Consider the following 27,944-nt stretch of genomic DNA (forward strand, 5'->3'; position numbering starts at 1 on the left):
TGTCCTAGTACCATGGAGCTGGAAATACACATTTGTGCAGACATTGGACAAAATTGTCTGGCTGCAAGAGCACAGTTGCTTGAGGCTATGAACCTGGAAGTTAAAATAGCTGAATACAGTGCCAGTTCATTGCTAAATCATTTTCTTCAGCTTTTCTAACTGCTGATTTTGTTAGTAGGTTTAAAAAGAATCTACCAGTCATTCCTTAATTGAAAAGGAGCAGAATGAACTTAGAAAGAAGAGAGAAATTAATCATTCACAAATAGAAATGCATTTTGGCTTGTTCAGGTGACTCTCAGGAAGCATGGCTGGTGGCCAAGTAGCCTGAAGGACAAGGACTCTTGCAGGCACAGGACATCATTGCATTGGAAAGAGTATCTATATAGACTGTGGGTTTCAGTTCTGACTTGACTTTACTTTTCTTAGCCCTTGTTTCCTTATCTCTAAAGTAGGGGTAATGTTAGCATAAAGTTATGGTGAGTTTAAGTTATGGTGAGTTTAAGTGTGACAGTGTGTTCAAATGCCTAGCACGGTGGGGTAGTATATGTCTTCAAATGTGCTAGTTTCTTCTTTCTTTCAAAAGGAAATCATCAAAAAAAAAAAAATGGAAATCATCTATCGTGCTTATATTTTCTAAAGGATGTAGGATATCAGCAGCGATGATGAGCACTGGGCAATTCTGATCACTGAGTAGATCACCGGAGTGGAGGGACATCAGAAATTTGCGCTGATTAGGCGAGGCCTCAGGGCTCCCACTGGTGATCACACACACTGTATTTCCCTATCCCGGGCAGGTGGCTTTCAGTGGAGTGAGGAGAGTGATCAGGGGGCTGTAGAAGGGCAGTGGCTGGACATCTTGTGGCATCAACGCCTGCCCCGCAGGAAAACCTTTGTTAATTCACCAGAACGCTGAGGAGCACAGAGCGCTCACTCTGTTGGGTGCTTTGCCAGGCAATTGGGACCCACACAGAGATATGGTCTCCCCCTTAGAGGACCCTAGAGCCCGGGGGAAGGAAATAGATATGTAAATATTAAGTGAAGTAAGGAGTCCAAGATGCTATGAGAAAAGTTTTATAAGGAGTGGCCGTAGGGTGGGGGCTCAAAGGCAAAGTGGTCAGATATTCCTGAAGGAGTCAGGAAAGCCTTTAGAGAGAAGATTTCCATCGACTCTTCCAGTTACAAGTATGGGTATTGATCATTACATTTAATTGGTAATTGCCTTACTAAGTCAAGCACAGAGCAAAGATGTAGATCACCCTCTTTAGGGCAGTTTATCATGGCAGTTTATGCATGCTTGGTTTGAGTATTGGGTGCCCTTAGGAAAACAGTATGCAGAGTGCTATTTGAATTGTTCAAAAGTAGCTGAAGGACTGAAAGCCTGTGGTTTCCGTACATCAGGCAGGCTGTGCAGCTTGGTACAGATGGTAGAGAGTTCTTTTTTGTACACGTTTCCTGACCCTGATGGTGGACCTGGAGCATTCTGGGAGGGCATGAGAGAATTTCCCAGGGTTACTTTTAGCTCCCTATCTAGGAAGAATCCTGCCTATTTTGTTGAAGCTCTCTGGGGCCTGTAATCTGTTTCTATGTACGGAGTGGGAGAAATAGTTGGAGTCTGAGAGCTAGTTTTCTGCTTAGAGGGCCGGTGGGATTCTGATTGGAGGCCCCAGAGCAGACCAGAGTAGAAAACTCTTATCAAGAGCAGTGAAACCAATGAACTATTAGGTTGCTCTCTGGCCACTTCCCCCAGAAGATACAGGGAGGGTTCTGCTCCTCTCCATTGGGTGGAGAGCAGCACTTGAAAATAATAAGCAGCATCTAAACTCCTGGAAACTGACTTGCCTTTTTGTTAGGGAGTTGTATGGTAGAAATTAGGTTGAGGGGCGCCTGGGTGGCTCAGTTGGTTAGGCATCGGCCTTCAGCTCAGGTCATGATCCCAAAGCCCTGGGATCGAGTCCTGCAACCAGCTTCTTGCTCAGCAGGGAGCCTATTTCTCTTTCCCTGCTTGTGCTCTCTCTCTTGCTCTCTGACAAATAAATAAATAAAATCTTTTTAAAATTAATTAATTTTTAAAAAAGAAATTGGGTTGGGGCACCTGGGTGGCTCAGTGGGTTAAGCCTCTGCCTTCAGCTCAGGTTATAATCTCAGGATCTTGGGATCGAGCCCCACACGGGGCTCTCTGCTCAGCAGGGAACCTGCTTCTCCATCTCTCTGCCTGCCTCTCTGCCTACTTGTGATCTCTGTGTCAAATTTAAAAAAAATTATTAAAAAAAAAAAAAAGAAATTGGGTTGAAATGAGATACCAAATATGAATGTTCTTTGGAGAATCCAGACCGTAATTATTGCTGTTGTGTTAGTTTTGGTGGTTAATAATAATAATAAAACAACCCCTTTCAGAATGGAAGAGATAAAGATGCCTCATAAACCACAAACTTGTTTATTCGTGATACTGTGGGGCACTCCAGTCATTTTGTGAGGTCTGTGATGCTTAAAATAGAATTGCTGACAGCTGGGGTGGGCCTGAGTTCATTACCCGTGCAGCCGAGCGGTTGCAGCTGTATGTCAGGGGACCTAAGTTTAGCTGACTCATCCTGGCCATCAGAAGAGCGGCGATGTTGCTGGTTGCTCGGGAGAGCAGTCCTGATGTTTCTGCAGTATTGCTTTTATGATTCATGTAGATTGAAAGGATTATATGACTAGGGAGAGAAAAATGGAGACCTCCTCCTGAGTAGGAGTTTGAAGGGTATAGAAAAAAGAAAGAGGAAATGGGGGATAGGGAGGCTACACCATATACTTTATGGGAAATTCAAGGGAAACAAAACAGCAGGAAAGGGGTTTTGATCAGGTAGTTTCCTGTGCTGGCCACCAGATTGCACTGTTGACTCTGAACAGTTTCGTTGCTTTGTGGCGTGGTCTTGAGATGAAGAGATGAAAAGGAGTGCCCTATGCAGTGGAACGTTCCTGTGTTGGATGTTTGTAACCTAAAGAGGTGATCAGACGAGGATGAAATATAGGTGAGATGTTCACAATGAGCTCAAGATACTGTTATTTACTAGTAGATAAATGTCTAAATTCTAAATAGTGGTCTAAACAGAGAATTCTAGAGCCATAGGGTGGCTTGGTCATGTGTGAAGACTTAAAGCCCTACGGTTTATGTTAAAAAACTGTTCTTACTAAAGCTATGTGTTTTCTCTTACCCAGTTATTAAAGATACAATAAAAATGTATTTTATATTGAATTTTTACTTAGAGGCTTTTGCATATTTTTGATGAAATTAATTTCTAAAAAATGATCTTATATCTTCTTATCAAAATAAGTGACCCACACTCTATTTCTTAAATTTTTTTTCCCTAACGCTTGGCCTGCTCTTATCCCTATGAATGACTTTTAGTTTTACATAGGCTGACGCTTCAGTTTTTACATGGGACTGTAATTAAATATTTTATTCTTTATTGGTATCAAAATAGCCAAACATCTCTTTTGTGCAGTTTAGTCAGAAAGCTTTCAATTTTTTGAGCTATTATTTATATTTACTATGCTCTTAACCACTTAAAGTTAATTTCTATAAGAACAACCCTTTTAGAGCAATAGCAGGAAATAGGTGAAAAAAAGCGTGATTGGAGTGGTTTCTACATTTTGTTCAGTTGGTTCAGCCTTGTTATGCCATATTTTGTTACATACTAAGAGTAAGATATAATTGGGCAGTATTACCAAAGTGTGGATGTTAGTAGTTGTTATGAGAAAAATTTTGGAAATGCTGGATTAAACAATATTTGAACAGATTTCTTTACTGTAGAATTTCTTAGAGCCTTTTTTTTTCCTTTTTTTTTGTATTTACTCCAACATGTTTTTTTTTTTTAATTTTTTAATTTTTTAGTAAACATACAATGTATTATTAGCCCCAGGGATACAGGTTTGTGAATTGCCAGGTTTACATACTTCACATCACTCACCGTAGCACATACCCTCCACAATGTCCATAACCCCACCACGGGCCTTTGTCCATAACCCCACCAATACACCAATGGGTGCCATGAAACTCTAAGAAGGAAGAGCCTGTAACTTTTCCTAAACACTGCATGTCTGACAGAACAACCCTACAGACCTGCTGTTCACAGAACATACATTGGGAATCCTTGAAAAGGAAAATGAGTGCTTTCAGTACTAACTGTTGATATGATTAATGTTACATACTTTTAGGCTTCTTGAAGTCTGTTAGAGACACTCTATGGCACAAATTGATATATTAATAGCACCACCTTTATGTTGTTTTTTGTCTTTATCCTTAAAAAGATTTGCCTTTTGGAGATAAGCAATTATTCAAGGAAGATTATTAATTCAGATATTAATTGAGATTATTCTTAAGAATTAAGAAGCAAGTAATCCAGCCAAAGAGTAGGTTTCACAATCCTCACCAGAGCTTCCATAGGAATACCCGCTTAAAAAAGAAGCCAAGGAAAAGCCATTTTTGTTTTTTCTCTCATGATTGTTTATGAAAGACAACATTCCATTAGGAGCTGTGGGGTTTACTAGAAAGTAAACCTTTCAGTCAGAGATCACAAGTCTGAGGCCCACAAGATAGATCTGGTCTGCCGTTAGTTTGGTTTAGCTGTACAGTGGCTTTAACGTTTTAATTCTTTCTCAGCATAAAATTAAAACCTTGAAGTTCCACATAAAAATCTGAATTTCTAGCTACTTTTCAAAAATGGAAAAATCTGGCAACACATTCACAAACAATAATTACTTGCTGGAGCTGAGAAGTGTCTGCTTCCTTTAAAAGGAATATTTTACTCCCGGGTGTCTTTGCCTGCCTAACGGCTAACTGTTCTGGTGGCTGATAAGTCTGTGCTACCTGTCCATCCCTATGGACATTTGGTTTTACGTAACTCCTACTATGAGGATATGGCATGGCTGAAGGCCAGTGGGCCATGCCTCTTTCTAGAGTGACCTTTTTAAGCAAATGTGGTCAGTTTCCTCCAGGAAGGAGTGTTGGAATCACTGTCAGGCTCATGTAAGGGAATTTCCACCCTCTCTGATGAAGTCCCTAAACTCCCAGTCCTCGGGATGTTGAGGCTCTTACTGCCCAGAGTATAGCCTATTTGACAACATACTGGAAGAGTTGTTTCACACATACACTCAGTGATGCCTATATATGTAAAGGTTGTTTTGCTGGGGGAAGTTTATATTGAATTAGAACAGAGCTCTAATTTCATCCAGTCTCAAAAATAATTATTAAATAAATGAAGATAATCAAAAAGCCGTTCTTTTATTTGTATTCTGCCCCTTTCTACAGTATATTTGAGTCAGTTTAGAAAGCATGGTATTTAAAAGGTAGAGAAATACCTACATATATAAGTGAGGACCAGAAAATATATTCAAAGAGTAAGTCAGAAAGATAAAATATAGGTATCAGGCCCTGAGGGCTGAAAATAAACTTTGAAGGTGGAGAACATGCCTTATGTGAGAGCGAGCTTATATTTCAGAGGGAAAACAGAGTGTGAATGGAACTTCCCAGTGCAAACAGTACCACAATATTACTTTTTGCTTAGCATGTAGAATGTGCTGATGTTGGCCTATGTTGACTTTCTCTGATTCTGTGGTGGTGGCAGCTCTGAGAAGCTATTTTTCTCATGGCAGCTGGGAAATGCAGGTTCTGTGAATAGGGTTTAATCATTACTGTCTCTTGAGTCTTCTTCCTGTATTTTTACCTAATCTATAATACAAGAATAGCTAAGGGAATGGGTTGTGTGTGATGTAACAAAGCAAGGGTGGGCGGGAGAAGAGGCAGTAATGAAAGCTCTCAGTGGGAAGGTTTGCAATCTTCTGGGGAGTTTTTCTGAGCAGCAGTAACCTACAGCTGTTATAGAAGGCTGCATTTTCTGTACTTCTGATTAAATGAAACCACAATGCCATGGATACTACAAGGGAATTGTTTTCATTTGTGAAACAAAGTGACCCACAATTAAATTCAGTCATCACTAAATGATTGGAATTGCCTTTACCAGGTCCTGAAGCTGCCTTAAATTTATCAAGGATGAGGCTGGAAGAAGATAGGGCTCTGTGTAGAAAAACACATGTCCTGTGTTTTTGTTAGTGGGGACATTAGAATCTTTGTTCTTACATTATGAAGAAATTATGTTCTTAATTAAAAATTAGTAGTGGGCCCTCATGAAGGAATTTAAAAGTGGTGCTTTATGGTATTCGTGAATCCACCTGTGTGATAAATGTCAAGGGAACGGTAATTTGGTCAAATAGATGAAATATTTCAAGAGAAGAACAAGGTTGTTGTTTTTTTTTCCACATGATAAAGGTGAAGCAAATGCTTAAACGTCAGCAGAACTGAAAACAGGTCCACGTTTTCAGAGTCTACGGAAGAAATGGAGATTTTACTGCTTCTCACAAACTAGTGAAGGCAACAGTGTCATAAATGGCAAAAAGTTGGGGAGGGGCTGAACTTAGCAATCATAAGGAATCTGTGGACTGTTTTCTGAGCAATGCCAGTTCTAGAGTTGATTCAAGATGGTTTGAAATTGTAATTGACAGATGTACTACCTTTCAAATGAGAGTACTTCTAGATACCAGTCAAGCCACATAAGAAATCATCGTATGTGTTTTTTTGCATTAAGTGTTGACAGTTGAGCCATGGGGAAAATGAAAAATTGTGTTGATACTAAGGAAATGAAAACTCAGCTGTTACTTTTCCTATCCTATCAGAGAGACTGGGAAAGGAGAGATATGTTCCCTAAAGATAGACATTGGTTCTCTGCTTCTACCTACCTCCTTTCCCAGAGCACTTGCCCGGCTGAGTAACTGGTTGATTCTCAGGCAGTACTGAAGCTCTCCTTTTGGTATAGGAGGGTTTTTGTGTGTGTGTGGTTTTGCTTTAAGTTATTCTTTGATGACTGAGTTAAGGATTGAAAGGAATATGTTTTAAGGTTACAATTCTGATGAAATACCTTATTTTTTGTAGGCAGGAAGTCAGAGTACCACTGAAGAGATAGTACCAAATAGAAAGAAGTATGTCCATAAAGATTTCTTTTTCTACTCTTTGAAAAATAACTTCAATTTCTAGGCTCACCTTTATTTAACCAAACTGGTTTAAGAAAATCAGGTAAATCAAAAATAGATAACACTGTGTGCTTCAGTATTTGATATTGCTGGTAATTCCATGCTAACCCGATGAGTATTGATCTGTGTTAAACCTATTTTTGAAAGATGAATGTTTCAATTTTAGGGTTTTGAAAAAAAATTAAAAGCCAGACCTACAGATAATTTTTAGAACATATTCCTCATATTCCTGTTCCCTTTCTATAGGTGAGCTCTTAAAAAGCTAAGTGCTCAACTGTGACAGGTTATAAACAGTCTATCATGTGTTAAAATGGATCCGATTCAAAACCCCAAGTCTATCTCTAAAAGTCTGCCTTTTTTCAAAACCACGGGTGGTTTCTGAAGGTTTCATGGTATGTCTTAGAGTGCTGAGTAGAGTACCTGTAAGTAGATCCCCCGAGTTCTGGTGAAAGGCACCTAATGCAGATAACATAAATTAATAACTGGATTTTGTTTGGGTTATGTATGTGTAAAATGCACAAATCAGTGGGTTTGTCTTTAGTCACCTTATTCTCATTTGGGGTTGATGGAAATGAAGTAAGGACCAAGTAAACGACTTTTTTTCAGGTGCAAATTCGACCATGGAACCTAAGTGACAGTGACTTTGTAATGGATGGTTCTCAGCCTTTGGACCCCAGAAAAACTATCTTTGTTGGGGGAGTTCCACGACCCCTTCGAGCTGGTGAGTGGAAATAGTAACACCACAACAAACAAAACCACCAACAACAAAATCCCCATTGTATTTAGTCTTTAATATTTTCTAGGTTTCTGCTCAGCTATACACAATGTCCAAAAAGAAGTTTCACTGAGCTCTTTCAGGATTAAACTTTTTCTCCCCAAATGCTTTATTTTCCTATGGTACGAGAGTCAATTTCATTAAACTGTTATTTTCAAAGGATGAATTCTATTTAGTGTTCTCAACCACATATTTTAAAAATAATAACAATACATTTGGCAGTGTGCATTCTCATGCTAGTCAGCATTGTTATGTGTGACAGAGAAAGAAGTCACCCCATCAGAAAGCTGTCCAGCGCAGCTGTGTACCCCTCAGTGACAAGCCAAACCACTGCTTAGGAATTGTGTCACTGGGAAGCAAACTGAACTCTTCCCAAGTGAAACAGATCCCCCCCTTTTTTTATGCACTTTGAAAAATGAGTGATGTTCGAGCATCTTTATTACGACTTTTTAAAAGCTTCCCTGGTTTGTTTTCTAAGTTGCTTTCCAATGACAAAATAATTATGGGCTGAGATTGGGCAGAATCCTAACTGACTGGGGCATTTGAAGTGATGCTGAGCCGATGACTTCAGTATTTAAATCCAAAGATAAATCTAATCAGTTGCAGAACAGTGTTCTACCAGTAGAATAGAATAAAATTATTTGTAAGAACGAAGTTCTCTTAAAATGCTTAAAATAATTGAGTTTATTTTTCAAAAGTAAAATGAAAAAATAAGGTCACTATTGCCCTGTAGTTGCAAAAGTGCAATATTTTCTCTGTTATTCATAAGAAGGCCGACTTAGTACTACCTAAAAAAGAAAAAGCAGAGACCATTAAAATGAAGTAGTGAAAAAAATAATTATACAAGAATTATAAAAAAGAATTACAGCTATTTGTCTCTGACTTTGATGACTCTTAGTTCTGAATGTTCATCAGCTTTTCTAATGTATTTATTCAAATCTCAACTTCAGCACACTCCTGAAAGGTAACTATAGGCCTATCTAAAGTTATATTCATGTTTCCATTTTGAGGGACTTTAAAACATATTAATTGTGATTATGAAGTTTGTAATTTTACAGTTTTCCAGACAGTCAAATATTTTTAGGCCTTGTTCTCACTCTAATGGAAAACTGGGTCCAGAGGAAGAAAACCAAGCGGCAGAGATGCCTCCCTTTTATCAGCTGTCAGAATAGAGTCTAGGAAGGGCTAACACAAACGTGAACAGCATCATGAGATGAGGGCAAATGTAGCCCTTTGTTTCTAAACTGCTTGTGTTTAGGGGAAAAAAAATGTGGGTGGGGGCATGGGATATTCTTTTTCTAACTGGTGTTATGTTTAGGAGGAGAGAGGGAGAAGAATCCCCTTTGATCGTCTTTTAATCACATATGTATTCTAAAAGAATGGACATTTATTGCTAGCATTCTAGTTATTCTTTTTTTTTTTTTTTTTTTTTTTTGCAGCAAACTACAAGTACAAATTAGTTTTCATATTCTGGTCCCTCTCTTTTTTTTCTAGTTGGGAATCTGAAAAAACAATTCTGAAAGAAGAAGTCCCATAGTTATAAAAATAACAGAACTGGGTATAACTTTTTATGTCTGTTTTTAAGTCACAGACACAAAAGTTTAAAAACTAAATTCCCTTTTTTATTATTCACCCTTTTTACTATTCTTCACAAGATGCTCCAAATCCTAGGATTAGGAAAGAGTTAAATTTAGTTGTCTAGTCAGAAATGGGATTTTGTGTTCTCTACCTAGACAGTATACCTTTTAAAAGTCTCAAAGTTCTCTCTCTCTCTCTCTCTCTTTTTTTTTAAAAGCTAAGTTAAAGCTTTTTGTTCTAAAATGGTTTTGTTTTACACTTGAGTGGATAGGAATCTACATTCCCTTCTTCTCGTGAGAGTGTTGCCCCATGCCAACACCTCCCATAAGTGTAGCTAGTTTCTAGATGGCTAAGCAATCTATATTAGCATCTCAGCGTTTTACTCCCTCTCCAAGCCTTCCAGATTGGAATCCATGTAATCTAAACAAAAAGAATTAACCTCTGCAGCTTTTATCCATTTGCACAGAACTGGGTTTCTTTGCAACACACTGAGCTTTGTGGACTGCTTTGTGCCTTGGAATAGAAGACTATTTTTAAAGGAATTCATTTTGACTTTGCTATGCAATCTTGAGTTGAATATAATGCAGTTGACTTGAACAATAAACATTTATTGAGCATCCCCTGTTACTGGCACGGAGCCAGTATACCTCCATGCCAAACTGAATGAACATCCCTCTGTCGGTGTTGAACAGGTCATCATCTACAGAATCAGAGGTTTCAGAAGAGAACCAGAAATGTATTAATAGACTTCTAACTCAAAAGTAATTGGATACAAATTATATTCTTCAACACAGTGATTCTCAGATTTGGTTTTTAAATACTTGAGGGCATTTTTTATTAATTCTGGATGGTATTATGGTCGTGGAATTCTGAAAAGTCTTAAAACTATCTTAGGCACTGTATGTAGGATGAGCCTAGACTAGACATGGTTGAATAATACTCAACAGGTGAGAATTTTAGGTGTCCAGATTGATTTTCACCTCACCGTAGGCCAAAAGTTATCCTTTAACATGTTACAGTGTCTTAAAATATTATCACTCAAGAATTATTCCTTTGAATCAATCTTGTGAGGCTTTTTCTCTTTGATATTTTCCCATTGTTAGATAGGAACTGTTATCACTAATAAATTATTCTAAATATAGTCCTTATCCTACCAATCAGAAACACACAAACCATTCTAAAGAAACAAGGCAAGCTGCTTTAAGCAGTATTGCCCTGGCTAAATTTAAGTTGGTCCTTCTAGTCTTTTTGACAAGCCTGCCTTTTAAAATACAGGTTGTAGAGAAAAAAATCATAGGCCTAAAAAAATTAACCTGAAAATGGGAAAATATCAATGGAAAATTTAGATGTTTATCCAATGTTAGATTGCCTGATTGCTGGTTGCTCTAGGTTGAATACACATACCTATTGCCTCTTATCCCTCCCTTCCATCGCTCCTCAGTGACACTGACAAGTCCAGGATGGTTTGCCTTGAGTCTCTCCGTGGTTTTCAGGTCTTGTTCTTCTTCCAATCCTCACCTCTTCCCACCCCTATCCTAGGAAAGGCTATAGGTAGACTCACCATGCCATCATGTGGCTAAAGTTTATGTATTCTTCAGAGTCAGTACCAGGAAAGGGGTAGTTTGTCTGGTTCTCTACTTACAACCACCTGAAAGTACAACAGCGTGTCGCCACCCTTCATTCAAGTAATGTAAACAGAAGGTCTTCTGAATCTCAATACAGGAATAGCCCTAGTGTATTTCCCTGCGGCATCAGGACCTCTCTAAAATGCATCTCTTTGCTCTGAGAGGAAATGAGTGCCAGGCTTGAGGATTATAATTTATAAACATGAGTGTTCTGACCCCAGCTTAGACTCTAACCCCAAGAGGCTTAGATACCTAATCTGAAGACCACCTCAGTGATCAAGCTTTGAAACCCATCTACTTCCAGCTTTAATCATGCCTGGGAAACCCTCAGACTTCCTCTCTCATTAGGGACAGGTGAGCTGTTCTTCCACTTCATGACTTTCTTTTGACAGTTTATCTAACCAGGTCCTGCAGAACAGATCAGTCTTAAGAGATTGTTCGGCTGAGTCCCTGGAGCCTACATTTGCTCATCATCTTTGGGTCTCCTGCCTTTCCCATTGCTCTGATAAGTCTTTCCTGTCTGTTTTTCTCCTACTAATATTCTGTGATGGATACTGAAATTTCCTTCTCTGCCTCTTCCCCCCACCCCAACTATTATGAGGATGGCTTTTCTGGGAGGAAAACAAAACAATAGAAAAACTTTTGAGGTATGGGGCACCTGGGTGGCTCAGTGGGTTAAAGCCTCTGCCTTCGTCTTGGGTCATGATCCTGGGGTCCTGGGATTGAGCCCCGCATCGGGCTCTCTGTCAGCGGGGAGCCTGCTTCCCACCTCCCCCCCAACCTGCCTCTCTGCCTACTTGTGATCCCTGTCAAATAAATAAATAAAAATCTTTTTAAAAAATACTTTTGAGGTAAAAATTTAGTGATATATGGCATACACTTAGAGAACATTCTAAATTTTTCTAAGAGCACTTATTTCAGACATTCTGTATAAACATTCTGGTAGTTCGTATGTATTAGGAACCACATCCTGATTTGTGATTTAGGAAATAGGAATATCATAACCATATCCTTTTTTCTGTTGTTCTGTGAAGTGGTAGCAGGCAGCAATCATACCAGGTTTCCCAGTAGTAGAAGTTTTTTCTTTCACCAAGTCCCAAGTTCAGTATAAGTTGTCCCAGATAAACTCCAGATTTGGCACACTGACCTTATTGACTGGATTTCCTTTAGGGTTAAGGATTTTTTTTTTTTTAAGATTTTATTTATTTATTTGACAGAGAGAGAGAGAGATCACAAGTAAGCAGAGCAGCTCGCCGAGAGAGAGGGAGAAACAGGGTCCCTGCTGAACAGAGAGCCCTATGCGGGGCTCAATCCCAGGACCCTGAGATCATGACCTGGGCCGAAGGCAGAGGCTTAACCCACTGAGCCACCCAGGCGCCCCATGGTTAAGGATTTTCTAATGCTAGTACATGCTTGTGTTCTTTCTCCCCCTGAAAAGCTAATGCTTACCCACAACTGATGTCAAACTTTGCCATGTCCTTGGCAGGTTGGGTAACATTAGCATAAAGCCAAAGTAAGACTGGGATGAATTGGTGCTTATGGAGCAGAAACCAGGCCAAGTTAATATTAAGCAAAGATTTATGAGTAGCGAGAAAAGCACCCCCTGAGCAAAACTAAACATTTGAGCACCAGTCTCTGCTGAGCCGTGTGTTCAGAGCTCTCATGTATGTTTAATTGTTCTGATAACCTTGTGAGGTTGTAAGTGGTAGACTTTTCACTTTAGTGATAAGAAGCAGAGTTCCAAGGAGCTGATTGGCCAAGGCCACAATAAGTAAAAGTGCCAAGATTTAAACTCCGATTTCCAGACTTCAAGTATGGATATTCTTTACACAGAGCAAAGCTTCTTCATCAAGCTGAGATCTGAAATGTTGTCTCAGTAACATTATTAACAGTCAACTTGGTACCAGTCTGATTTAATCAAGTTCAACACTCAATCTCTCTGACGTAGTTGGTTGTTCATACAACTTATTTGAAAGTATTCTTAACTTCCCGACATTTGATGCAGAGTGGAAGCTTATGAGCACATTTCCTCCAATTAAGATGTCTGAACTGCCCTGTGAACCGATGCAGCATTGTGGAAAACCTAGACAGTCCAGCTTGTAGTTGAATTGTGCTTTCTTTCTGAAGTCCAGACCCCTTCATCCGCCTGAGGTGCCTTATACCTCTTTCCCGTCTGCTTTGTTCTTATCTCCAAAGGGAAGAAAATGTGGTTTCTAGACTCATAGTTTAGAATCTGGAAACATGAATGTGTTGATATTTCCCTGGAGACTTCTCATTCGTGCTGTACCCCATTTGGTTCTCATAGTGTCTCAGACTTAGACACTGCCTGTGGCTGGCTTTGAAATATAATTAAATGATAGGAACAGGATCCTGGTGTAGGGTAGGATATAAGCATCATCATGATTTTCTCTCTAGTGAGCTAAAGTCCCTTTCAGTTCTCTGTGAAGATTCAGAAGCAAATCCAAGGAATCATAATTGGGGTTTAGATTCGATTTCAGAGGCATAGTCCCCACAACCCCACAAAGAGGAATTTATAGATATCTAGATGCTACACACAACTGCAGTGTTCTTGTTTCCCTCTCCAGCTGTGGCACAGTAAAGCTCATCACAAGGGCCAGTATGCAGGTTAGAGTCATAGTAGTGTTGCTGTTACCTTTCATCAGAAGACTGGAGTTGTCTCAAGAGCACAGAGCGTCTCATCCAGAGTATAAAATGCCACTGGATATGGCTACCGGACCTGCTCATTCCCACCCCTGTGGTGACCAGAAAACTGTCCAGATAGGAAGGAAAAGATAAAAAGTGGTCTGAAAACTCCTGGCCTCCACATGGACTCTGGCTATGCCTGCTGTCACTTCCATCTGTCTGAATCCCAGCCTCCACCCATATGTCCTGCTCCTGGGCGCTATGCTGTCCCCCCTTCTACAGAGGATGGTCTAGAATGAGGATTCACCATCAGAGGCTCGGTAGGCAGTTTGACTCTATTTTCTGAATAAGACATGTCCTTGATCAATTTCATGAGGAAGGTTGAGATCACAAGGCTTACATAAATCCATGAAGGTTTTAGTTGATTTTTGCCAGATCCTTACTGCCTTTCTTCTGTTTTTCTCTCCTCCTCCCAGACAGTCAAAGTGGGTAGCCCTACTCATGGCTTAGCTTCACCCACCTCAGAGGAAGGGAATCCTTATGGGTATCTACTATATTAAGTGGTGATATTCACTTTAAAGAATCCTTTCAGGGCGCCTGGGTGGCTCAGTTGGTTGGACGACTGCCTTCGGCTCAGGTCATGATCCTGGAGTCCCGGGATCGAGTCCCACATCGGGCTCCCAGCTCCGCGGGGAGTCTGCTTCTCCCTCTGACCTTCTCCTCGCTCATGTTCTCTCTCACTGTCTCTCTCTCAAATAAATAAATAAAATCTTTAAAAAAAAAAAAAAAGAATCCTTTCAAACCTAGTCTCTAAAACTAGTTGTACATTTTGACATCTAAAGGTGAATTTTTATGTTCCATATACAAAAGTATTCCAGATTAGAAATTTTTAGGACTTAAGCAAGGCTTGTTCTGTGTTTCTGTTAGTCACCTATGTTGTGGATGAATTAAATTAGTCTCTCTCTGTCTCTTTTTAAGGCTGCTTTTACCAAGCATGGCTACTTTTCTCAATAATTATAAACTCTGTTTAGTACTTAAATAATACCATTCTGGTGTTAGAGCCCAGCATGAGGTTAGCTTGCAGAAAGTGTGCTTTTAGTGATGATTTGCTGATTGAGTAAAGGACCAAATATAAACAGCAGTTGTTTGACTGTTATTTACTTTTCTTCAAGGGTGATCATAGTCTTAGACCCTCTGTAGTTAAAACATGGATTAGGGTAGAAAGAGAGATGGGAAATCTTCATACTCTTTCCCAAAACAACTCTTCAGTCACCTCGGTTTCTTCTAGCTTCCCAACAAATTGCTCTTCACATGAGCGAGATTTTATTAGCTCAAATGTCTGCAGACTTTTTGGTGGCCAAGAAAATGACGGTATATAAGGTTATAAGTGGAAATGATTTATTTATAATTAGCTTAAGTGAGTGAGGGTTTGCTTCCTATCGAAAGTACTTAACTGCTAGCAACATCAATCATGACCTCATCTTTGGCATGTGAAGATGATTTTCTAGCAGCTAGATTCATGAAGTAATAGAATGTTTCTGCTCTGGAGGGCACCTTCTCTGACAGCCCAGGATCCCTAAAATTCCTTTGGAGACCACCATACTATAGAAGAACCTGTGGTTATTGTAACTCTTCTTAGCTGGAGCTTCAAGCTTACAAGTGGTAAACGTTCTTTCTAAATCAGATGCTTTCCTGAGTCCTTTCTAAGGGTGGAAGACAAGTGCCAGTTAGCCCCTTGCCAGCATTCTTCTCCTGGCTGTTCACCAGGCTGATGGAGTGTTTACTCTCTTATGCCATTCCATGAGAAGCTTGGTCTTTAGAAAATTGGGGTTTAATTTCCAGTTCCTAAGATTGTTTATTTTAGTAAGTCCATTGACCAATAATGGAAATTCATTAATGACTGAATTTAATTATTTCTGCTTTCAATGTCTTGGTTTCTGTTACTGGCATACTATTAGCCATGTGAGGAAGTCCTCAAGCCATCAGAGCTTGTTGGGCTAAGGTATGAGGACCCACTGAACTCTGATACCCAGGATATGTGCATGATTCTTATTGCATAATTTGAATGAATGTGATTCCTGGATCCTGCCCTAAGACTGCAGTCAGAGTCCACTTGGGCTGTAATGAGCAGTGCTCTTTGGCTGATATGATTCGGAAATTCTAATCATAATGGGATAATTGGGATGGCTTTCTGCTGTTCTGTCTTCAGTAGTACCTATTCTAGGGCCTAGTTATTGCTAACTTGTTATTTTCTGAAAATTCCAGAACCTGTTGGTTGCAGATCAATCTTCTTAAAAACAGGCACTTAGAAAATAATCACCAATATTAGGCAGTCTGGTATGGAGATAAATTTTGAAGAAGTTAAGTAGAAAGACATCCTTTCTGTTAGCAACAAAGTTTTCTTACCAGCTCAGCAGCTTCATACTACAGAAACCAGTAATGCTTGACTTTCCTTCTGTTCATAGAAATCTGGTTGTGGGGGGGAGCGGTGCCTGGGTGGCACAGTGGGTTAAAGGCTCTGCCTTCGGCTCAGGTCATGATCTCAGGATCCTGGGATCAAGCCCCACATCGGGCTCTCTGCCGAGCAGGGAGCCTGCTTCCTCTTCTCTCTATCTCTCTCTCTGCCTGCCTCTCTGCCTACGTGTGATCTCTGTCAAGTAAATGAATAAAATCTTAAAAAAAAAAGAAAAGAAATCTGGTGAGTTGTTTTTTTTTTTTTTTTTACCATTCAGCTCTTCAACTCTGCATCTGCTACAAAGTTCCTCCCCTACCCCACCAGCTTCGGCTGCTTTCCTTCTCCCCAAATACTGATTCACATGGAGGTCTGTTGTGTGATGTGATGGTCTTTGCACACTGGCTACAACCCAGGTCATCATCCACCTACCCTGTCTTCTTCTTTCTAAATACCACATGTAGGTGTTTGAGGGATGTGGGTTCTTAGGTCATTCCCCAGGGCTAAGGCTAAGTCTTCTGGACTTAAGTCATATGAGTAGCCTGAAAGAAATGGTCACACGTGGTGGAAGTGACATCCAGTATCAAGTAAACAATTACCTTCAGGCAGTTTGGATACAGGTAAGTAATTGCTATCTGTCTCTCCTTGATACCATTGGTGAGGATAATTCTAGGATATCAGACCTTTGGAATGGTCCAATTTCCAAATGCCTTCTGTATAGGTGTTTTATAAATATACCAATATAAAGGTTTATTTAGAAAAAATGTGGCAAGGAGTTTAGACAGACCTCTGGATTTTAAGCAGAGTACAGGATGTGTGTCTTTTTACTGCCTTCATACTTCCTGGTATATTGTTTTAAGTGCTCAATAAATGTTCATTGCTACTATTATCATTACTATTATTATTATTATTATTATTTAGAATTCAGTGTGAGAGGCTAGTGTGGAGATTTCTCAGTTGGAATAGAATATACTAAAAAATAAGTATTTTTTTTCATTGTAGAGATTTATCTTAAGGTTATAAATATATTCCTCCAGTTAAAATGAGCAATTAATTCTTTCTATAGCTTAATCTTAATATAACAGTATGACTTTAATAATGGCTTTCAGTCTTAGAGGTCAGTAAATAGGGCTGTTTATAATTGTAAGTGCATTGTCTGAAATGCTTTGCCTACCCAGGGCCCACTCCAGTTGACTAAATAGAAATTAGAACAGGAGGATTGCCAATAGATCATTCCTTTTATACTGTTGCTGAAGTTCTGATTATGTAAATTTGTGTGTGTATTATGTAAATTCTTAATTTTTTTTTTCATTTTATTTTTAAATATGAGGCGCTCCCTTCCTTGAGTTGTCAGATGGATGCAGACACCCCTCATGATACCTAACATGGGTTTTCCTTTTCTTAATTATACTGCATGATCTTTAAATAGTTCTTCCTTCTCCTGGGCAAAAGTACCTTCTAAACATTTATACCAAATTGTGTTTATATTCTTGCAGTTGAACTGGCAATGATCATGGACCGTCTGTATGGTGGTGTCTGCTATGCCGGCATCGACACGGACCCGGAGCTGAAGTACCCCAAAGGTGCTGGCCGCGTGGCGTTCTCCAATCAGCAGAGCTACATAGCAGCCATCAGCGCGCGCTTTGTGCAGCTCCAACACAATGACATTGACAAACGGGTAAGCGACCGCTTGGGGCATAACTGCTCTGGGAAAGAAACGAAGTTTATTTTCTGGGTCCCTGGGGAGAAAAGCACCTCGTGATCATAAGTGAGCAGCTTACCTTACATGGTATCAGTCCATGAGTCCCTCTAGGCTGCCTGAAAAAGAGAGTACCCACGATTTGCCAGGCGTTAACGAACCTTCTGCCTCACCTCTCCCCAGGGTGATGTTACGTTTATGAAAATAACCGTGCAGAATAACTGGTGCTGTTTAAAGGGTGATGCCAACAGCGCATTAACAAAGGTTGCCAGCTGGTGACCTGTTTGACCCATGTGGTGCTCTTAAAACAAGTTCACTTTGAACCCACACTAAATGTTAATGTTCAGGGAGTATACATAAAATTTTGAAATTCTGATTTCTCTTAACATTGCAAGATCACACATTGGAGCGAGATAACTGCTGTCTCTTTCAGTCCCCTCCAATTCCCTATAGTCCTCCAAGTCCTTGTAATCCTGTTCATAACACATATGCATATGCCTTACCTGCCCTCCTGCTTCATGGTCTTACCTGTCGGGCCCCTAGAGGTATCCTGATTTGCTCCCTCTGATCTAAAGAGGGGACACATGGCAGAATGTAGGGAGCTGGGGTGCTCAGTTGGTTTCGTGAACAGGCATAGGTCTAAGTCCCCGAAATCCCAGCTCTGCCACTCTTTGGAGGTTTGGAGAAATAGAAGGTGGTAGGAGGAAATCATCTGAGACCTATGTTAATGGATTAATAGAACAAGTAGGAGAACAGATCAGGTATTGAACACCTCCCTTTGCAATTGTACAGTGGCTGTTAACACTTCCAGCAAAGGCTGTTTGGGGGGCATATGTTGACCTGGAATAAATAAAGTAGGAAATATGTTATTGTGGTGTTTTTTGTTTTTTGTTTTAAGATTTATTTAAGAGAGAGAGTGAGGGAGAGAGAGTCTTAGGCAGGCTCTATGCTGAGTGCAAAGCCTGACACAGGGCTTGGTCTCGGGACCCTGAGATCACAATCTGAGCCAAAACCAAGAGTGCGGCGCTTAACCAGCCAGGCACCCCAAATATGTTCTATTATGATTTTTTTTAAGGTTTTATTTTTATTTATTTGACAGACAAAGATCACAAGTAGGCAGAGAGGGAGGCAGAGAGAGAGGAGGAAGCAGGCTCCCTGGCTGAGCAGAGAGCCTGATGCAGGGCTCGATCCCAGGACCCCGGGATCATGACCTGAGCCGAAAGCAGAGGCTTTAACCCACTGAGCCACCCAGGCGCCCCTCTATTATGATATTTAATCTCTACTCTCTATGGTAGACTTTGACTAATTTTGGGTAGCTGACTCAAGCTTCTTAGAAGTTGAAAGTTTCAGTTGGTAGATTTTTAGATATTCAGCAAGTTATATTTTTATTAAGACATATATCTGATCAAATTTCAAAAGCCAGTGCCTAAAATAAACAGTTGCTACATTACTGGGCTCCTTAAAAATAAGTAGTGGTGGTTTGTTTATTTTTTAATCAAAATGAACAACAATTCTTTTTCAGAATTTTGAAACACTCTTTGAATTAATGGAGAGGTGTGATAAAGATTCAGCTCCATTCCTAGTTTTCAAGCACCCACAGTGTCCTGACCTTCCCCTTTCATAGCAGTAAACCACCCGCCCTACCCCCCACAGACTGTAAACTCTGCAGAGTCAGGCACCGTGTCTGTCTCATTCTCTGTTTCATTCCCAGTGCTTGCTTACCCATTGCTCGATGTGTAGCTGAAGTAGTAGTAGGTGCTCGATTAACCCTTGTTGAATTGGCAAATGGTTATACTTCGAGGATTTTCTTTACTGCTGCTGGTGCTGGTGGACTTTCTTGTGCTTGCACTTTTGTGAGTCTAAGACACCAGATATTTAGACACCAAACATTTAGACGGCTATGGCACTCACCACTGGTCATGGTGAGTCGTAACCTTAACCTGTAGAGCCTTGGATTCTCTTCTCTGTGCCTTCTTTGTTCCTCTCTGCAGCCAGAACTAGTGACTGGATGGGGTCATACTAGGGACTATAGAGAAAGCTCCATTTCCCCATGCGTCTCTCTTCCCTTTGCCCCTTTCCCTTTGCTAACAACCTCCTGGCTTATTCCTTAATGGAGGGAAGTACACTTGCCCCAGGGAATATGGCAATCTTTGAGCACATTTTAAAACCACAGTAAATTCAGATGCTATTTGTTTTGTTGCCCACCTCTGCTCCTTCCCCTGCTATATTCAGGCCCTCAGTATTTTTTCCCACAAGACTTGGACCTAGGTAAAATAGAGAGAGGTAGTGACCACGATCATAGGCCTTGCTTATGAAAATGTATTTGGAACATCAGTCTTCTGAGGACTCAAGAAAGCCATTGACTATTTCTGCCTACTGCATTTGGGTTAACTGTATCTTCCCTCTTGTAGAGTAGTCCTTGATAAACATTTAGAGTAGCAGCCAGTTGTAGTGGAAAGAGTATGGAGTTTCGAGCTAGAATAGATTTCAGTACTTTTAAATCTCTGCTGCACTAGTCACTGGTGACCCCAAGTAAGTTAATTAATGCCAGGAGCTTCAGGTCCTCATCAGTAACTCCCTCTGGGGGATGGTCTGAAGAATAAATGAGATTTGAGCATTGAACAGCCAGAGCTGTATGACCTTTGGATAGATGTTTAGTACCTAGCACTTGATGGTTAACAGTGTTCAGTTTGCTACAAACGCAATTAATACCGATGTTGTTAATATTATGTAACTTGAATTTTATCAATTGCTCACTGAAGATGTAGTGAACAGACAACCTGGTTAGTGAAAAGAGCACAGGGTCACATAGCGGGCTCTACATCTGGTCCTATCCCCTGTGGGGTGTGTGACTTTGGGTAGGTCACTTAAATGCTGAGCTTCAGTGTATAATGAAGGCAGTCGTAATAGCCCAGTGGGAAACCCGGAAGAGGAAGCAATATATACAACATAACACACTGTACGTATGTATAGTGGGACTATTGCCACAGTCACAAGAAGGCCACCTCCATCCGCATGGTGTCTACAAGGGACCTGTCCATTCTGCAGTGCCCAGAGTTGAGAATCATCTAAGGGAGTGAATTAGAAATGATTCAAAGTGGCACAGCCCCTCCTGTCCTCTGCCTCCCATGCTCTTTGTTCGCCCTGCCTAATATGGAGACCATTTTCTTCATTATGAGAGATACAAGCCAGCTTCCATCCTGAGATAGGCTCCCCTTTCACTGTCCCTCTGTGAACATTACCCTCCCTTTCCCCAAATTGTTACTCTGTCCTCTCAGATTTTGACTCTGGCATTTTGAGCCTCTGTTAACTGCATCCTTCTTAGACGCTTTTTAAGTTCATCCCCAGTTTTGTTTTTATTTCTCTTTCTCCTAAAATGTAAGTTTGAGCTTTCCAGAGAGCCCCCATTATATAGAAGCACATCAGTATTTCCATAAGTAATGCTCTATCTCTTGGGTGCTCTGTTCTTGATTGTCTACAGAGAATTTCTTATTAGGCACAACCTTCTTTCCTGAATAACCCCTCTAAGTTTTTAGCAATAGTCTCATAGCTAAGGTTTTGGAACTTGCTGTCCTAAAACTCAGGAGCAGATACCTTCCTATGCCCATAATCCCTTTCCCTTACTATTGCAAATTCCAAGATGCTACGGTTCTATTCTCTTTCTTATGTTAGCCTACAGTTGCCTTTAAACCAAGACCTTGACTATGTTAAACAGCATCAACCTTTCTTACCTTTCCGGTCAGAGGAACTTCCTTTGTTGTCTGCATCATTATGAATACAGATATAGTGTAATCAGTGAACCAAAACAAGACAGACGCTACAGATAGCATTTTATGGGCCACTTGCTTGCTCCTAGCCCTTTAGCCCTTTATTTTTGCTCCATATGGAGAGTGGGAGAGGGTCCCTGGCACAGCAGCAATGCCAGGAACCCTGGAAGTTCTCGGACTGTTTGCGGGCTGTGCTCTCAGGTTGCAGCTTTCCTAGGTGAACTTTGGGAGGTCCATGAAGAAGAATTTGACTGGTGCATCTCTTTCACCTCTTTTGTATTCAACCAGCTTTCTCAAAAAAGACCTCTCTTTTGAGAATTTAGATGTTTCTGTAATTATTATCTCGTTGTTCTTGCTGCTCTTTGGCTAAGTTTTTAGATGGAGTGGTCTACAGAGAAAATACAACCTTTGTAGGTTTGATTTTGTCTCACCGTCTCAGAGACTTTTTGGCTTTATGAATGTAAAGCTTCTGACCCATGCTCTACGTGTAATTAGAGTCCGCCAAGACTATGTGACTTGTTGGAGTCGTCTGATAAATCCACACATCAAACTTCTTGCTGCAGTCTGGCTAGCAACGGCAGGACTCCCAGAGGAGGAACAGGCTTCTGATGGTACCTCCTTACAGAACTGCCAGGATCTTGACTCTGCCGCATGTGCCCAGAGGTCTTGGCTCACGGGGGGTGCTCAGTAAGTGTGCAGAATAGATCAGGATGATGTATGGGAGAACAAGGACCAGAAGTGACCACAGAAGGCTCTTGGGGATACTAGAGTGAGTCACTCTCATCTCTCACCTGCATATCTAGAGGAGGCTTCCCACTGGTCTCCCCAATTCAGCTTAGCCAATCTCTAGTACATTCTTTACATAAAACCGAGTGACCTTTTAAAATCATAATGTCCTCCTTTAAACCTTTCGGTTATTTTCCACTGCCATTAGGATAAAGGTCAGAATCCTTAATTAATACTGCCCCATGCCCCTTCACTAAACTACACACGTCTTTTGCCTTAGCTCTCTCTTCCTCTTGAGCCAGTCATAACTGGACCTTTTCTCTCTTTTTCAGGGTCGTTATATGTACTGTTTCTTCTGCCTGCCTAATACCTACTTTTCCTTTGCATCTCAGCTTACTTATAGTATTTTAGGAATCCTTTCTTCATGGAACTTACATCTCCATCATAAATCATTGTCATAATACCATCTACCATTCCTTTGTGGCTTTAAATACCTCTGTAATGAAATATTGCTTCATTTAATGTCCATCTACTCTGTTAGACTATACAATCTATGAGAGCAATGACTGTCTTTCATGTTAGCTGCTGTATACTTAATACTTGACATGTAATGGACACAGTAATTATTTGTTTTCAGATGAATAAATGAGTGAGTTATCGAATGAGTGTTCACTGAGAAGTAGCCCAGATGAAACCCCTTAGATAGCAACCTTTGGCCAATCCAGCTGCCCGCCAAAGGGCACTTTGCAGAGCTTTCCTTTTCTACTTCATTAAGAATACTCACTTGTGTGGGGGCCCTGGGTGGCTCCCTGATGTGGGCTCAGGTCATGACCTCAGGGTCATGGGAATGGGCTCCACATGGAGCTCCACGCTCAGTGGGGGCGTCTGTTTAAGATCCTCTTCCTCTGCCTGTCCCCCTGCTCACTCACTCGCTCACACACATGTGCAAGCTCTCTGTCGCTCTCTCAAATAACTAAATCTTTAAAAAAGAAAAAACACTGATGTGATAAAGAAATTTAAAGTATTTTTGACATTGAAGCTGAATTTACTAACCTTAGATGGGAAGTGGTCCAACCTCCTTTATTTTGCAGCAAATGAGAATCTAGCAGAGCTTTGGAGACTGTGAAGAAACCTGTCAATTAAGGGCAGAGTTGCCTCTGCTCACAGGACTCCTTCCCAGAACCTTGGGCTCACCCAGGGATTAATGTCTCTTCAGCCCACTTCTTCCATGAAGTCGTTTTTCCACAGACCTTAGATTCAGAATGTCTTGAGTTAGATTATAGGTCCTTTTGTGGGGTTTATGCACATTTCAGTAGTTCACATAACTTTCCAGGTGAACATATTCTGCACAGAGCAGAGCACATCTGGGATTTGTTATCAGGAGTTTCTGATATGTCTGTAGGTCTTTTTTTTTTTTTAAAGATTTTATTTATTTATTTGACAGAGAGAGATCACAAGTAGTCGGAGAGGCAGGCAGAGAGAGAGAGAGGGAAGCAGGCTCCCTGTTGAGCAGAGAGCCCGATGCGGGACTCGATCCCAGGACCCTGAGATCATGACCTGAGCCAAAGGCAGCGGCTTAACCACTGAGCCACCCAGGCGCCCTGTAGGTCATTTTTAACATTAGCAAAATGAACTGGAAAATTTTCTGTGCCCTTTTTTAGTTGTTTTGCTTTTGATTTTCACTTTTACGTTGTCTTCACATGAAACCTTTTACAAGTGAGTGTGAACCAGGGCAACACCACTGGATTATAGCATTTGATTGAAAAGTTTGGCATTTTAAGTTGCTATAATGACCCTTGTTATGGAACATTATTGTTATAAATGACACAAGGGGTGGGGAAAATTAAAAAAATAAAAATGTTTTAAATGACGCAAATACAATTTATGCTTGTTTTTACTTCCAAGGAAACATTATTACCATCTTGAAATAAATACATTAAAGGTTACATTATGCATATGTTATGGTTAATATTCACCAGTTATTAGCCAATTGGTAATTTGTCCCTGTGTTGACAATATTAAGGTTGTGTGATGCCCAGCACAGCAGTTCTTGGTGTCTTTCTCGTTAGCTACTGTATACTTAATACTTCACACATAGTGGACACACATTAATTATTTGTATTTAGATGAATAGATGAGTTTTCCCATTGATCTTCTGCCTTGGCACACACGAGCATGTGATTCACTTTTCTGGTTAACAGGTTCCCTAGAATACTAAAGAGTGGGGCATTTCTGGGGTAAGGCCATCAGTATCTTAGAAGGGGTACACCCCAGGTCCACTCCTGTCCTTACCATGTGGAGAACATGGCCATAGTGAAAAAGTGTTCTGTTCGAGGCCTGAGTCAACACTCCTAGCTCTTCTCCCAGTTATGTGACTTTGGATAATTTATCACTTTTTAGAGGCTTGATTTTATTGATTTTTATTTTCCAATAGTAGTAAGAAGACCAAGCTGTCTTACAGTTTGTGGGGCTGATAAACAATGACAGATGGAGAAGCGCTTTGGAAAGTTATTTGGCTGTGCTGATGTTGATTTGCTTTACTGCTGAGCCTGGCTGATTTAAAGTGTGTGGTTACCTAATCATGTATTCAAGGCTAATTGTTGACTCTCTTGCTCCTTTTTTTTTTTTTTCTTTTAAAGCAACTACTTAGTTCCACTAAGGAGCTTTTTTTTTTTTTTTTAAGATTTTATTTATTTATTTGACAGATATCACAAGTAGGCAGAAAGGCAGGCAGAGAGCGAGAAGGGGAAGCAGGCTCCCTGCTGAGCAGAGAGACCAATGGAGGGCTTGATCCCAGGACCCTGAGATCATGACTTGAGCTGAAGGCAGAGGCTTTAACCCACTGAGCCACCCAGGTGCCCCCCAACCAAGGATCTTTAATACAGAGACAGTGGAATAGTTGAAGTTCACACACACACACACACACACACACACACACGTTGGGTCCGTTATCAAAGGAATGAGACTGAGACAAAGTTATGCAAAGCCTTATTCTATGCTAAGCATTAGAAGTTAGACTGACCAGCCAGGGGAATGAGGCTGAGACAAAGTGAAAGTTATGTAAAGCTTTATTCTATGCCAAGCATTAGAAGTCAGACTGACTGGCCAGGGCTGCCTCCGAAGAGAGCGACGCCCCTTGGTCTTACAGGCTAGTTTTTATAGTGCACAACCGCAGACATCTGCATATGTGGCTTTGGCTGATTGGATGTCTTTTACCTGTGTGTTTTACTAGTATCGGTTACCTGGAACCGATACTAGTAACTGTTGGGGGGTTTATTAAACAACAAAATGGCCTTGTTTTAAGTATGTGTTTTAGTAATAGTTACCTGGAACTGATATAAACAAAATGGCCTTGTTTTAGGTGTGTGTTTTAGTAACAGTTACCTGGAACTGATATCAATAACTGTTGAGGCATTTATTAAACAACAAAATGTCTACCTGGGCAACATGGAGTCACTATGGCTAAGTAGGCCCAGGCAGGCCCTAGGGGGTTAACATGTTTTAACATGGAATCGACCCCAACAACACACACACAGAGTTAACACAGCTGCTGATCTGCCAACATGCTGGTTGGATATTAGTCAAGACACACATAGAGACAAGTCTCTTTTATGGAGGTAAACACCTAAATGCATTTTCCAGGCAAGGGATTGAAGAAAGAAAAAGTCCTGTCCAGAAAGAAGTATTTTTAGCACTATCTTTTCTCTAATAATGAAAAGATTTTGAACCTAAAGTTGAATAGGTTAGGATTAAATTTTGCTTATAATCCATGAACAGCATTTCTGTGAAAAACTGGAACAGTTTAAAGTATTTAAGTACAATAAGGGCAAAAGAGGGCACCTGTACTCATTCTGTCTGTTTTAATGGTATTTTTAGAAGTGATGCCAAATGAACACTTAGGATGTGAAAGCTCTGCTAAATTCAGAGCTTTCAAATATAAATTTCTTTATAACTCAAGGCTAGATCACTCACATCTGAAAGATTTTTGTAGTGTGAAAAATGAGATCATTAGAAAAGAGGTAATCTTTTTACATGGCCATTTTCTACCCTTTTGTCTACTCTGTGTGGCCCAGAGAATATTTATAAGGATAGAATCAGTTGAATCTCCTTTAGTCTAACAAAAGCATATTTGATTAATAGGAATAATTTCTTTATAAAAATCTGAGGGGCGGGTGCCTGGGTGGCTCAGTCCATTAAGCATCTACCTTTGGCTCAGGTCGTGATCCCAGGGTTCTGGGATGGAGCCCTGCATGGGGCTCCTTGCTCAGCAGAGATCCTGCCTCTCCCTCTCCCTTTGCCTGCTGCTCTGCCTACTTGTGCTCTCTCTCTCTCTCCCTCTCTTAGAAAAATAAATAAAATCTTTTTAAAAATAAATATACAAATAAATAACATAAAAATAAAAATCTGAGGGGCTCCCACCACACAGTTATTGTTTAGCACAACTTTGCCATGTTGTCTCCTAGAAATTTTTTTTTGAAGATTTATTAATGTATTGTAGAGAGAGAGCATGTGTGAGAGGCAGAGGGAGAGGAAAGAGGGAGAGAATCTCAAGCTGACTCCATGCTGAGCGTGGAGCCCATTGTGGGGCTCTCTGTCCCATGACCCTGAGATCATGACATGAGCTGAAATCAAGAGTCGGCCACCTGACCAGCTGAGCCACCTGGTGTCCCTTCCTCGAAATTTCTAAGCTAGGTGTTTGTACTTGAAATGCATCATGCAACAGACATTTGTTTAAGTCTGCCAACTCAGCTCACAGAGACCTTTTTACTACTAGAAGGGATAATAGTCTAGAATAAGCCAATCTGGAGTTTAGTCCTCACTAAACCACTTAGTGTATAACTTGAAGGAAGGATAGGGTGTGTGTGTGTGTGTGTGTGTGTGTGTGTGTGTGTGTGTGTTAATGAAAGCAATTTTAAAAACTTAAAAGCGTTCTGTCAGTATACAGTGATACTGAGAATATTTGATTTATATGAAACCTTGACTATTATTTGAACTCTTCTGGAAGATATTCATTAGACAATCTAATTAGAATTACACATAACAAAGGTGCCTGGGTGGCTCAGTGGGTTGAGCCTCTGCCTTTGGCTTGGGTCATGATCTCAGGGTCCTGGGATTGAGCCCCACATCAGGCTCTCTGCTCAGCGGGGAGCCTGCTTCCCCCTCTCTCTCTGCCTGCCTCTCTGCCTACTTGTGATCTCTCTCTCTCTCTGTCAAATAAATAAATAAAATATTTTTTTAAAAAAAAGAATTTCACATGATAAAAGGAGTTAAATATGTCAGGCAAGACAGGGGTAACATTGGTTGGCTATCTCAGTTTTTGAAACAGGAGAAGGAGCTCTCAGTAGGCAGGTCTGGCCTGCCTCAAAATCTGTCCCTAAAATTAGTTCCCCTAAATGACCATTTCCTAAATGGTTATCTGTCAAATATTAGCCCCTTTTGATTTTAATATCTATTTTATTTTTTAAAAAGTTTTTTTCTGGGGCACCTGGGTGGCTTAGTGGGTTGGGCCTCTGCCTTCGGCTCAGGTCATGATCTCAGGATCCTGGGATCGAGCCCCGCATCGGGCTCTCTGCTCAGCAGGGAGCCTGCTTCCTCCTCTCTCTCTCTGCCTGCC

The 27,944-nt window shown here is 40.6% G+C and overlaps 1 protein-coding gene across 9 annotated transcripts in view; it reads left to right on the forward strand.

Moving 5' to 3' along the window:
- The window catches only part of CPEB3 (cytoplasmic polyadenylation element binding protein 3), a 195,118-nt gene that overhangs the window by 150,672 nt on the left and 16,502 nt on the right, over positions 1 to 27,944 (forward strand). For all 9 annotated transcript variants that reach the window (XM_045068734.1, XM_045068732.1, XM_004749661.3 and 6 more), the window contains 2 exons: positions 7,672 to 7,786; positions 17,635 to 17,816. In XM_045068734.1, coding sequence (XP_044924669.1) covers positions 7,672 to 7,786; positions 17,635 to 17,816 — 297 coding nt within the window. The remainder of the gene's footprint in view (positions 1 to 7,671; positions 7,787 to 17,634; positions 17,817 to 27,944) is intronic.

Source organism: Mustela putorius, unplaced genomic scaffold, assembly GCF_011764305.1.
Source record: "Mustela putorius furo isolate JIRA1106 unplaced genomic scaffold, ASM1176430v1.1 tig00003909_pilon_pilon_pilon, whole genome shotgun sequence".
Taxonomy (NCBI): Eukaryota; Metazoa; Chordata; class Mammalia; order Carnivora; family Mustelidae; genus Mustela; species Mustela putorius.